Source organism: Salarias fasciatus, chromosome 5, assembly GCF_902148845.1.
Source record: "Salarias fasciatus chromosome 5, fSalaFa1.1, whole genome shotgun sequence".
NCBI lineage: Eukaryota > Metazoa > Chordata > Actinopteri > Blenniiformes > Blenniidae > Salarias > Salarias fasciatus.
The window spans coordinates 6,920,526-6,934,066 of record NC_043749.1 but is presented as its reverse complement, the minus strand read 5'-3'; the positions used below and the strand labels follow the sequence as shown (position 1 = coordinate 6,934,066).

Below are 13,541 nucleotides of genomic sequence, written 5' to 3'. Positions count from 1 at the left end.
GCTCTGGATTTCAAACAAAAACCGAAATGCCAATGTGGTTGTCTGATTTCATCCGTAAGATAAACTATACTCAGAAGGAGAAATGACTGTTTTCTCTGGGTCAAAGTAGTTTTGTCTCAACTGTAGCAGCATTTCATCTGATAACATTGTAGTTGCTGAAGCACAGCTTCAAGCTTCACTGCCATTGTGGGGCTGCTGATGGACAGATAGGAGGACACTCTCAGAAATCGAGAAAAGTGGGAGTTGTTCTGAATTTATTCATCCATGAACTCATTAAGGTGAGATCAAATACAAAACCAGCGAGCCGGCTAAGCTCCAATTTGACATTTTCTCCTCCTGTAAGGTAACCTATAACCTTCTCCAACAACAAGACTATTCTGAGCTGCTGCCCGTGACTGTCCCTTGAGGACGAAGGCAGGCGGAGTTCTCACACAGGGCCTGCCATTCATTTCAGAAACCTTAGCACTCCGTACACCGGGCGCAGCAGCAAGTGCCAAGATCCAACCTTGCTGGTATATTTACAGAGCTCCTACTTCCTATTTACAGTCATAAAACATCCCTTCTCCTCAGATACTGGCTTAAAAATAAGTCCTCAAGCTGAGGAAAGGAGGGAATTCAGAAAATTACTTGCACAATGCACAGATTCAAACCATTAAATATTAAGCAACAAGTGGGAAACCACCAGTAATTTGCTCTCAGACGACATGCAGAAACTTGCACCTGAGTATAATACAAGGAGTGATCTGCCAAAAGCAGACTTCTGTTTGGTTATGCATAAACCATGTACAAAGTCTATTCAGCACCGCTGCTAGGCAACGGGCTTATCTAAATATTGTAAAACAAGAACGTAGACATGGACCGACTACAGAGTGCTTGGCAGCAGTTCCAGTAGCAGCAACTAACGAATAAAAGAGTAACTGTAAACCTGGCACGCCGAGCGCTGCGGCCGCAATCCTGTTCAGTGGTGTGAGGAGAGCAGCGGCTCTTCCTGCGCAAAACCCCATCAAAGAAACTCCCCAGCTTCAAAACATCACACTAACAGTAGTGACATCCCTGTAACTCTCTCTCTACATACAAGGCTTTTTTTTGCTTATTGCTTTTTCATGCAAATAGCATGCAGTCTGGTCCTTATCACGAGCTGAACACAGCTTTGTACAGTGGTTATGTTTTTGTTCCTGCCTAAAGGGAGGTGCTTTTGGGCTGTTACTGTGTGGTTGACAGGACAGGCTCCTACACTCTCACCCAGGAATCTAGAACAATCACTGGGAGAGGGGAAGGGTGCACATGTTTCAGATGACAGCAAAAAAAAAAAAGCAGTCCTGCACCTGTCGTTCTCACATTCTTTGGCCTTTGTGTTTAACACCTCTCGTTCCTGCCGTGTCACCAGAGTTGGGGGGGGGGGGGGGGGGGGGGGGGGGGGGGGGGGGGGGGGGGGGGGGGGGGGGGGGGGTTCAGTGAAACTCACGGCACAATTGTGTGTCAGTGCTGCATATAATTCAACAACAAACAAGCTGGCATGAGGCCCGCTGACTCTGTTGCAGAGTAATGGACTTGGTCGAAGCATTCATCCCTTCAGCGGCCCTCATAAAAGTTAATGCTCGGGGGTTAGAATGCTGTTTACTTATCTTGTTCTCTGACTTTCATAGTGATGTGTTTTGCAAAGCGGGGCCCACGGGGACGCATACCGACTGTCTCATTTGAACTTCCACCGATTAATTTGCATACTTTCCCTGAAAGATATGCTACTGAAATGATCAAAAAGGTACAGGAAAATCAACAGGCAAAAACTTTGGATGACTGATGAAGCACGAAAAAGACTTTCAAAAACCTGCTTATTTGTCAGAATGTGTTGACGAAAATACAAGAGAAGGAAGAAACCACGTGTCATCTGGCCTTTTAGCAGCACTGGGCTGTTTTTCCAACTTGAAAAAAACAGCCTTTCGGACAGCTGGTGCTTATCAACCCAAAAGGTAAACTCTCTTCACACAAAGCAGACGCCTGCTGCGTGGGCAGGTGAGAAACCTTAACATACGACTGAAAACAGTTTATCTTCACAAACAAAATACCTCATCTTTCCATGGAGAAGGAGTTTTCTGAAGATGAACCACATTAATGGAGGAAGGGCCTCATGGGGGTCGACCCCTCTTCAGTTTACTTCCCTCTTCTAAACTTCAGCTGCAGTTGTCGGCGTCCGTCCTCACTCCTCGTGTGCTGACGCTGGCAAACCAGTTCAGAGGGTTGAGGAGGGGTGTGTGTGCGCGTGTGTGTGTGTGTGTGTGTGGGGGGGGGGTCTTTCACGCAGGAACACGTGAGGCATAGCAGAGCTGGGCACTTGAGCCAGCGGGTCCAGGCAACCGAGGTGGCAGCTTGCCAAGCAAGGGGAAGAGAGGTAAAGCACGCTAAGACCAAACAGAGAGAGCAGGCCTAGTATGGGAGGATACAGGCAAACGGAGTGTGTGTGTGTGTGTGTTCGTGTGCACAACCTGTTACCTGCTTCACTTCCAAGAGGCAGATAATACACTGCAAAGCTGATGATTCAGAGGGGGATAGATGGCCCGATATGCGTGCACACATGGAAAAATAAATCGCTCCAATCTTGACATAATGAAATCTGCTCGCTGAAACCATAATCAAAAGGTAAATAAGCTCAACCCGTAAAATCAACACAGCCTGCAGACAAGATGATGTCTTCATCACTCAGTGTTGGTGAGTAAATATGCGCACTCGTTCATTTTGTCTAGTATCGTCCGACAAAAGCGTGATTGACAATTCTGACTCACTGCAGTGACGCACCGAAAACCTCAAGAACCAGACGGTCCGGTTTGGCCTGGGTTGTATATAACCTGTCTATACAAAATACACCGAGAAGGGGGTCAGTTTCAAAAGTTTGTCGTAATAACAAAAGAAAAATCTATACTTGAAGTTTTTCACTTGACATAGAAACAAAACAGGACAAAAGTGATTACTCGTGAAATACACACAGCAGGACAGTTATTTAGGTGCATTTCTGCAAGTTGCTACCGTCTTCTTCGCCATAACTTCTGCGCTCTGTGTGCGCAGAATTAAGGGGTACCGAGTTGACAAGAATGGCCTGTGACGGCTCGCGGTCATACGCATTACAAAGCGTTTGAAACGCGCTCTATTCTGAGGCAGCCTGTGATCGTGAGGAACAATGTGGACTATTGTCTGATCAACAGGCAGACTTCATTCAGCGAGAACTCTCTGTGTTGCCTCCACACAGGGGGTGAGCGGGGGGCCGCCAATGGGAGCCATATTGGGGAGGAGCTTGGGTCAAGCAGAGGAGGTCTGGGGGTGACCTCCTTCAACAGCTGCTCTAATCCAGAACTAGACACAGTTTCCCCTTCCCTTTGGCTCTGGATTAGACCGGATCTCACGAGGTCGCCCAGCCACCTTCGGCACGGCCAGTCTTTCCCATGCCGCCGTCCAAACGGCAATTTCACACGGCATGGGTGAATTCGCTCCTCGTGGCGGCCAAACTTTTCACCCCCACTGCAACAAACCGATTTTTCATGAGACGCAAGATAAAAGTGCCTACCTCAGCGCGGCTTCCAGGAAAACATTTTTGTGTTGGCGGCTGAGCGTTACTTCAGATACCCTCGCTGCGATCCCCCTACACACTAAATGCAAAGAAGCCATGCTCTGTAATTTCTCTATGGAGAGTATTGTCTCGTCCCACCATCTTGGTGCCTTTTCCCATGAATGCTGCAGCTTTCAGGAGAAACTCTGGGAACCTCCGGCCTCCTCGGCGCTCCACCGAATAGTTGGTGTCCAACTCCTCTCAGCAACACGGTCCTGAAGGTTTCCTTCTGCTAGAGTAAGCCTGCTGAAACAGACCTCCATGTACTTCCTAAAAATCCACCCTTTACTAAACCGAGGAGCATATGGAGGGGTTTTCAGGTCAGATCGGACTCTGGATGAACACGTGCAGCAGAGGCCGAGGATGGGATCGGGGTGTTTACCACACACAGGCTGCCCTGTCTGTCCAGTGCACCAGCTGTCAGATCCGGAACAATGGATCACTTGTCAAAACAAGAAAAATGTAGGAGCCTATTACGATGCAACTGCATTTAATGGCCTAAAACATTCGAAATTTATCCGAAACTCCTATTTATAGAGCCATTTTTGCATGATGGAAATTAATGACTTTCAAACATGGACAGAGGCTTTTACCGCCCATCAAAACAACACTTTCCATTAGTGTCTGACCTGCTGGCACCAACACCGGTAGCAGTTTGTAACTTCATTTTAAGCCTGGGCCCCTCCCCCGAATCGTCCCCCTGCTGACATGATAAACGAGGCCAGAGTCTAATCCGGGAGCAGAGTTACAGTCTGGGTGAGGGAGGGGGTCCAGCAGCCGGCCGAGGAGACGCACAGGAAAGCCACGTCCGGATCGTCCTCAGGAGGAAGTGAAGGCGCAGGCTGCAGGCTCTCTAGGATTAGATTTGCAGAGCGGCCTGGTGAAGATGTTAACGGCGGGCCTGCGCGGGCCTGGACGGAGGACTGGATTATGATTCAAGAGGCCATTGCTGGGGACCGACGTGTAGGAACGGATTAATACTTTCCTAACGCCATGACACCTACAGAAGGTGGAGGTGGCACGAGGCTGCACTGCACCGATATTTCATGACAACACTGTCATGTTTCGATGTTACAAGCATCTCGGTTCTGTGGTTTGAGTTTTTCTCAGTTCACTACCGACATAAAGTTGAATTCTTGCGAAGATTTATTCATCATCACAATCAGACAGACAAGAGTTATTATCCCCTGTAATGCCACTGAGTGATGATCAGCACTCTCGGGATAAAGGTTCAGCATTTAGAGGGCAGGGAAGTTAAAGCACTGCTTAATCCGCGCAGAGAGCAGGTTCACAATGTCGGCAGGTGTACAGGCACAGATAAATACATTTGGGGAAAATCACCTTAGCCTTATTACTGAGTCACTGTGGCAGAAAGAAAAGTGAAAAGAAAAGTGCTGATCTCCAGGGGTGTGACCGGGATTACAGCATGGGCAAGAGGCAGTTTGAAACTGTCTAAAAAAAACATATCAATAACATGTCACAACTTGCAACAAGGCTCAAAATCACTTCCTCTCGACACGCAAACAAACTTGTCTATTGTCATATTCTCTGTGGAGCGGACGGACATCCTGGCCCGTCTTTGTCGAAAGACCTCGTTTTGATTCATCTGGTCTCGAAGGGGGCACGCACGGTTTAGCCTGCGCCCTTTTTGTTTGTCTGCGGCCGTCAGCTCAACGTGTAAACAGGAAGACAACATCCTATTGTGATCACCGCTCCTCCAGCGGAAGCCTCTCCCGGTGGATCACTGTCCTCTATCGTCCCGGAGCCTTTTATCCGGTCAGATAATGGTGCCGTGATAAACTGCTGGATTTAAACACAGACGGTGGAAAACACAGCCACCCTGCAGGGACCCGCTTCAACTGCTGCACCCAGACACACGAGTTGGCGTGCCATGGTAAACTAACAGCCCCAGGCTGTATAAAAAGACATCTGCCAGAGGAGACAACGTGAGTCCAACCAGGCGTCGAATTTTCAAATCTCATCCAAACATCGAGCTTTGAAACATGAACTTCAAACCCAAACTTCTAACATAGTTCATCTATTACATGTAAGGAGCTTTAAATAGACAAATGGGGACTAAAAGAAGGCAAACTGCACTGTTTTCCTCTCACACCAGAGCAGATGGCAGACAAATCCAGCATGTGGAGATCTGAAAGCAAAAAGAGTCACCAGTAAAAACTGGGAGCAACAAATGGACTGTGGAACATTTGCCTTCAGCTGAAGTTAGTGGTCTCCAAAACCACAGCAAAAGGTTCACTTAGTTCACACAATTTGAGGACGGCTTAAAAGAAAAACAAGGACTAAAAGGACCGCCGGTGAGAGATTTAAAAAAAGAGAAAAGAAAACAGACTCTAATTCCCAAGTGCAGCTGCCACATTGTGTCCACTTTGGGACGCCGCGGAGGGTAAACAGCCAAACTTCTCTCCAAACTCTCACAGAAAACACGCGACAGGATAACTATCCGCACTTCAATTTCACTTTTTCACAAACACTGTGTTTATCTTTGCTTGTAATCTCTGCAGTCACACACTTGTTTTACACACTTTCCAGGTTTTGGAGCGGCTGAGGCGGGAGCGGTGCGGTGCGGTGCGATGCGGGAGCAGCGTGCTGCCTCCATACAAAGCAGGCGGGATGAGTCCGAGCGCCGCTTCAACTTTAGCCGCTTTCAAAGCCGCTCGCCGGAGCGGGAGGGAACTCACCTGGTCCCGGACATGGCTCTTCACATGGTCCCCGGGGCGCGGGCGACGGGGAAGCGGTCTGGTTCAGTCTTGAATGGAGGCTTGGTTTCCACACTGCGGTCCGAGTAGTGAGTGTGAGGACGGGACGGTCCTCCGGGTGAATCCGACACGGAGGCTCCGCCCCCGGCACGTGAGTCACAGGTCACACGCACACGACGCGAGCGCGCGCGCACACACACACACACACACACACACACACACACACACACACACACACACACGCACACACACACACACACACACACACACACACACACACACACACACACACACACAATGTTGAAGATTCATATGTTGCATCAATTTGAGATTTTTGAGTTTTGGGCCAAAACGGGCCCTCAAGGGTTAGAGTTAGGGTTAGGGTTAGGGGTTAGGGGTTAGGGGTTAGGGGTTAGGGTTTCACTTCATGCAAGAGGCTTCGCTCCAGCAAATGGTCAGAATTTCAGAGCCATGCTGCCAGGGTGAGTTTGTAAAAACATGTATTTTGCACAAAGTATGATTAAAAATGGGCTTTCTGTTGCGATTGTAAGAATTTTTGATAGTAATTGTTTGTTGTTTTTTTTTTGGCAAAAATATCAGCATTTTCATCAAGTCTATGCTGCATTTCAGCAAAGAAAAACTTCAGTTTAATTCTAAAAGTTATCATGTACTATTGTACTGGTTGGGCTCTCTCGGGATAAAATTGGGCTGGATATGGTGCAGTGCTTGGTACTCGTGCCTTTTGTGAGAATGTTCCCAGTTTGAGTTTACATGTTTTCTCTCTCATTTTTTTTCTTTTTGTTTACTCCCACATTCCAAAAACATGCATTTGGGTTTAATTAGTGAATGGTAATGTGTGTGATGGCTTATCTCCCAGTGTTTTCCCTGTCCTGGTTGTGTGCTGCCTTCATCCAGTAAGCTGAGACCTTAAGTTGGATAAAGTTGTAGAGAAGATGGATGGATGATTTATCCTATCATGTCTTGACTGGTAAGGGCGGGACATTAAATTACAACATTGTTACCATAGTGTCTACTTTCCTCTTTCCAAGTGTCTAATTTATTCTTCATTGCATTGGTTGCCTGTGTGTCAAGGATTTACTTTAAAATACTACTTATCTATAAAACACTGACTGGCCTCAGGCCGAAGTGCATTTTAGATTTACTTGTTCAGTGTGAAACATGCAGACCCTTGAAGTCGCTAGGAAGAGGTTTACTCAGAGTTCCCAAAGTCAGAAGCAGAAGCAGATTTTTTATTTCTCCTGATCGTCAGCTCACTCACTTCCTTTAAATCAGGCCTAAAAACACTATTATTTGCTCAGACTTTCCAATGAATATTAGTTTTTTTATTTCTCTATATTTTATTAATCCATTTACATTATCTCTTCTCTTCATAGATTTCTTACTAGCTATCTCATTTGCTGTGCTTAAAGGTATTTAGATTATTTTAATGTTAATGCATGCATTTTAAAACACTATCTCACCTTCTTTCTGAATGGTTCTATTTAAATAAACTTCCCTTCCCTTATTCATTGCCCACATTGTGTTTTCTACGGCACTTACTAACAGCTATTTGTAATTTAAATGAACTTCTCAGGCTCTTCAGCAGGATTTACATGATCACAGCACTGATAAATGTAAACAAAACCTTTTTATCTCCAACAGCCTCAAACATTTTCAAGAGAACAATTTTCATTTTGTCATCAATATTCAAAAATATAATTTTGCAGCAAGAAAAGTATTTATTTAGAATGTATTTTAGGAGCTGAAACCCTTTTTTTTGTTGAGGCAGAGCTGAATAAGGTGAACTGAAGCTGTTCTGACATGTCTCTACATGTACGAGAAGGACGTTACATTTCAACTTAGTGAGTTTTCCATTTTTCTGTGTACTATTTATTTACTTACAGTATTTCCAGTGAGGAACTGATATTTATATGTCAACATACATTTGTTGGCCATTTATTAAATTTCCATTATCATAACACTGATACCTCAAATGTTATTCCTTTAATTCATCAGCAATAAAAATACTTTTCTCACTTGCTGTCCATATTTTACAGTTTGATAGCAGCAATAAAAGCTTTTTTAATTATTTAAAATCTACAAAATGTTTGTTTGAGCTGAGATCCTTTAAGTGTTTCAAACAAAAGAGAGCAGCAGACACAGTATTCACCTGCAGACTGCTGGATTAAAACAATGAGACGACTTTATTACCTCTACAATTAAATTCAGGCTATTTAGCAACTTTTTGACAGCTTTAATTTTGTAGACTGAGTCGGATAAAGTGCGATTAAACATGGCTGGACATGTCTGCAGGGTGGCTTTGGGAGACAGAGACACCTGCTGGCCAAGAAAACAACACACCGCCGCGTGAGCGCAGTGCAGGAGTCGGTTCACATGTATGGTCAAACAACACTTTATTCACAGTTACTATGAGCACTCAGGTCTATGGAAACATTGGCTAAAAAAAAGCTAACAAAGTCAGATAGCTAAACTTCACACCGATAAGTATTACACTGTTGTGTTTCTCCTCTGGCACAGAGTAAACTATATTCATTAATGTACATGGCGCATCTCTTCACAGTGAACCCTTCATAAGTGCTTTTCCCATGTAAATCAGGAAAGGACAGACGTACAAATAGCGAGCAATGAAACGTCTCAGGCTAATTCTCTTCCTATAAGTTCATTTATGTCTGCTCATATCATACAATGAGGTCTGCCTCTTCAGTATTATAAAAAATATTGTAAACATTTATATTAATTGCACAACATACATTCAAATACATACTGTTCTGTACAGCAAGATTTAACTTCCGTATTGTTATCCTGTAGCACCATGTATAGCAAGCTGAACGAACGACTGGGACACCTCTACAGTGTGGTTCTGACAATACGAAGGAGGAAAATGGCATTCGGAGAAGACGGGCTCCTCCGGGACGTCGCGGAGGATCGTTTCGTTGTGAGACAGTGGTCGGTGCAGGCCTGTTCCAGGTCACAAACACACACACACACACACACTACTAAGGTCTGTGTGTGGTGTCAAATCGTTGCAGGCAAACTCTGGTCACCTCACATGTCACGGCGGTGAGGAAGACGGCGCTTCATGGAGGACATTCATCAGTGTTAAGATCGACTATAATACAAAAGATCATGGCGAAAAGTCTCATACGGTTGGTCGTTATAAAGTCCATATTACTTCCATGTGCAGACAGAATGTCTTGTTGTTACTCCCTGTGCTAATTATTATGTTAATCAGCATGTGCCGCAGAGACATCGAGAGGCCGTGACGCCGCGGTGGAGCTCCGGAGTTGGCATGTCAGGCGTCACGTTCCCACCCAGTTCCACATGACATGAAAGAAAAGCTGATTAAAGCTGATATACTGTATATTATCTACAAGCGATGCCGCTACGCTGAAAGGCTTGTGCACAAACAAACGGCCCCACCTGATTTACAGCATCCCGTTGACGGCAACAACCCTGACAGCTGGGGGCAACAGAGGATGTAAAGAGAAATGAAATGTTTTTCCGGGAGCAGATAATTGCAGCGTCTTTAAGCTTCCTCCCAGATTCAATAGGTCGGTCGTTCACTTGGGTGAGTGTTAAGAGGAGCACCTCTGTCAAAAGTAAAACCCAGATAAGAGAAAGGTTGTGTCTCAGATTTTAATCCATCGAAGCATTGTCAAGGTCCTTGGGTTTGCCAGCATTTCCCACTCTTCCTTTGCTGGAGCAGGCTGAAGTGGTCGGTTGTGGAATCCAGGTAGTTAACCTACCCAGCCTTCCCAAATCTGCCCTCTGTAGGGGGAATAGAAAAAAAAAAAAGATAATTTCAATTAAATGTGCAATGTGAGGCTTTTACTGGTAACCGTGGCTCCAGTTGCAGCCTGTCCCTAGCAACACTGCGAGGGAAAGTAAGAAATGACAAAAAACAGGACTGAGACCACAACATAATGAGACAATGTCACATCTGCATTGCTTCACTGAATTTGACTTGAGAGGGTGAATGATAAAGAGCATGGCTGAGCTTCGCAATGCAGGTAAGGGGGGGGGGGGGTAACTGTAAGTAGAGCATTGAACTACAGTAAATAGGAACGCATGCTGCTGGGTCATCTGACTGAGCTAAAAAAAAAAAAAAGAAGTGGTTGGAGACAGGAGAGGAGCTTGGCTGACTACAGAGGAGCAGATGGGTTATGATAAACTCACAGCGATTTGGAGGAGGGCTTCTTCACTTTTGGCCTCTTTCGACGATGAACTGGCCTGAAGCATGCACAGCACGTATACACGTGCAGGGCAAATGCACGTGCATGAAGACAAACACACAGATATATACACACACAGAACACACACACACACACACACACACACACACACACACAGAAGTGCACGTATGTGCATGTATACACACACAAACGCACACACACACACACACACACACACACACAAACCCACGCACGCACAGCAGAGACAAGCAATTAGGCTTCATTACAAAAGGGAACAGCAGAAGCTGAAAAGCAGGCTTGCATTTTAGCCCGTCTTTGGCTTTGGCTTCTGCATGCTAAAAAGGCTTTGGTCACAACACTAAGGAAGCGTGACGGCTTTCAAAGGTTCAATTTCAGAACAGCATTACTGTACTTTATTTCCTCAACTCCCCGGATGCCTCACATTGAGCAGAAACATAACCAAAGACCCACCGGGGAGGCGCGAACCCCCCTGAGCTCATCGTATAACTAGAATTCCATCTGCGGTGTTTGTGAAAGTAATCAGCTGCGAGCCGGTAAGAGGAAGAAATACCTGTATTCACTGAAGTAGTTTCGCTCTTTGCCTCCTGAAAGGAAGTGGAGGTAACATTAATCTCAGTTAGAAATGAGTGTGGACACCGTAATCAATCATGCTTGCCTGGGAGACTTTATACTCACCCTTCTCTGGGTTGCACTGCTTGTGTCCCTTGCAGCCTCTTAAGTCCATGAGCTGTTGATGCAACGAGTTCAGAGCGTTGCGGTCAAGAGTGCTGACAGCATTTATCAGCTGCAGGGACAACGAGGACAACATGTCAGCCAGGGTGTTGCTCACTCTGGAAAATATGCTTAGAAATGAACCGCAGATCATTTGCTCGTTTATTGTTCGAGCAGAAATCAGAGCTGTTGTCGTCGCCGTGCCCCTCCACATGCAGTACCTGGTACGGGTCAGTGTTGAGGTCAAAATACTCCAGGAAGCCGGTCGCAAATTCACAGAACAGGAAGTTGTGTGTGTCATTGATGGTTCGGAGGCACCAGTATGTGTTGTTGTTGGCACTGGTGCACGCGCAGAATGGTCCCACTGAGGCGGAGACGGGGGGGCGGTGGCGGTGGGGGAGGAAGGGAGGAGTGCATGTGGAAAACAAGTGATTTTCATGAGACAGTTTCAAAATATTGTTTTCACCATATCAAGTCTGGAAAACAGAGCTGGACATAAAAACGAAATGTTCCAAAGCGATATCTTACTCCTGTCAGAATGTGGCGCCGCACACAGCGGGGCTGTCTCTGCCAGTTTCAGGCTGACGCCACTGTCGATGTCGCTTTTCCCTGCAGTGACCGTGTTGTTTATGTAGTGCCTCTTCATGTCTTTAAATGAGATTTATTCAGCGACAACGCTGGGACATCGGGCCGCTGACTAACAAACCACGCTTCATTGTCAATGATGCAGCATTTTCCTCTTTTTAAGTGTGCATTAGGATTGCAAGATACCCCAACATTTCTGTTATTATGCAGGGGATGTGCAATACAGTCTCAAAAACTGCAGGCTTCTCATTATAACAGTGACATGTCAAGGTCCAACATTAAATTGGGAAAACCATTTGAGGTGCCGTTTAGTGTTTCAAATGGTTAAGATATCACACTGAGGTATTTCTACGCTGAGAAATGCTCTGTCATTGCTCGTCACTGTTGTCCCATCCAGTGGTTCAGCTGTTTTAATAGCAAATGTGTTATTATTTATCTTAAAATTCAGTGAAGCACTGCCAACCACCTAAAACCAGTTTTATTTCAGCACATTTTGTAATTTTATATGTCAATAATAAAACATATATACAGCCAGCTGGCAACACCCATACACTCTTGGGAGCTGTGTTTGATGTTCGCAGCAGTATTTTGGAATTAAGATGTATTAAATCTCTGTGACAGGACCTTTATGTGCTGCTGTGTGCGCGCAGTGCACATTTACCCATATATCAGCAGTAAAATATGAATTTATGTACTTGTTAGCACTGGCTGGAGCACAGTATGGGTCAGTATCTATGTGCGTTTAGCCACTTTATAAAGATGCGGCGGCACCGCAGGTTTATTAGTTACACAGCAGCTGTCGTGTGTCCACAGGCAATCACAGAGAATGAGAAAAAAGCATTTTCTGCTGCTTAAAAACCCCACTTCAGTTCAGCTTGGGCCAAAATGTGAGTGTACTTTTCTCTGACAGACAGTGCGAAGTTACACACTGACTGTTGTTTGTCTTGTAAATGTTATGAAATACTTTTAAATGATTGCATGAGAAACCTTTGAAACATATTTCACTTGTTTCTTGTAGATTTCCTAGCCTTACAACAGCAAAAAAAAAAACACATTTCCATATCCTTGTGCAGCTTGAACTCGAGACTGGGCACTTCAGATCATTAAAGTAGGTCCCACTGGGTTTTTAATTGTTCTGTAGCCAAATATAATTCCTCACTTGTCCAGAAGGGGGCAGTCTGCCAGTGATGGTTGTCATGGGTGAAGCAGGTGAGGCCAGGCATGCTGCAGGTGTCGTTGTTCTGGAGCCTCTTGAGAAATTTCCGAAGTTTCTTTCTGCGTTTCTGCTCCTTTTGCAGCCACTGAGCCTTCTGCTTGGACGGCATTCTGGTAAATAAAAAAGAAAAAAATAAGAAAGAAAGGTCCTGTGAGAAAATGAAAATTGTAAATTCAGAAGAAGTAAATGAGAGATTTTACCTGATTGAGTGCATTCGCCCCACATTGAGCCGGAAGGTGTCTTTATTCTTGAGAAGATAACTGAGAAGAAATGGTTTTTTTTTGTTTGTTTTTTTCACATTTGATGAACATGCGATTTGGCGACAACCTGCCATGAATGAATTCTCACCTGGGAGTGTTGCACTGACATTCCTCTGGTCGCACTTTTTTTAGATGACCTTTCACCTCTCTTAGGTTCTTGATTTTGGTCTGCAAGGTTTCGATCTGGATACAGAATCGGCAATCACACGGTCAGTGCTC

General features: G+C 45.2%; 2 protein-coding genes across 9 annotated transcripts in view; both read right to left on the bottom strand.

The window, feature by feature from the left end:
- arhgap46a (Rho GTPase activating protein 46a) overlaps window positions 1–6,397 on the bottom strand; it is a 30,875-nt gene extending 24,478 nt beyond the window's left edge. For both annotated transcript variants that reach the window (XM_030092713.1, XM_030092714.1), the window contains exon 1: window positions 6,298–6,397. In XM_030092713.1, the coding sequence (XP_029948573.1) occupies window positions 6,298–6,311 (14 nt within the window). In that variant the 5' untranslated portion in view covers window positions 6,312–6,397. The remainder of the gene's footprint in view (window positions 1–6,297) is intronic.
- Window positions 6,398–8,712: 2,315 nt separating this feature from the next.
- The window catches only part of sulf2a (sulfatase 2a), a 33,874-nt gene continuing 29,045 nt past the window's right edge, over window positions 8,713–13,541 (bottom strand). For 4 of the 7 annotated variants that reach the window (XM_030091194.1, XM_030091196.1, XM_030091195.1 and 1 more), the window contains 8 exons: window positions 13,411–13,505; window positions 13,263–13,322; window positions 13,006–13,172; window positions 11,483–11,625; window positions 11,226–11,334; window positions 11,101–11,134; window positions 10,513–10,566; window positions 10,074–10,104 (listed from right to left, as the gene is read on the bottom strand). In XM_030091194.1, the coding sequence (XP_029947054.1) occupies window positions 10,074–10,104; window positions 10,513–10,566; window positions 11,101–11,134; window positions 11,226–11,334; window positions 11,483–11,625; window positions 13,006–13,172; window positions 13,263–13,322; window positions 13,411–13,505 (693 nt within the window). Of the gene's footprint in view, window positions 10,105–10,512; window positions 10,567–11,100; window positions 11,135–11,225; window positions 11,335–11,482; window positions 11,626–13,005; window positions 13,173–13,262; window positions 13,323–13,410; window positions 13,506–13,541 lie in introns of all 7 variants that reach the window. The other 3 variants (XM_030091198.1, XM_030091199.1, XM_030091193.1) reach the window with 2 other exon arrangements.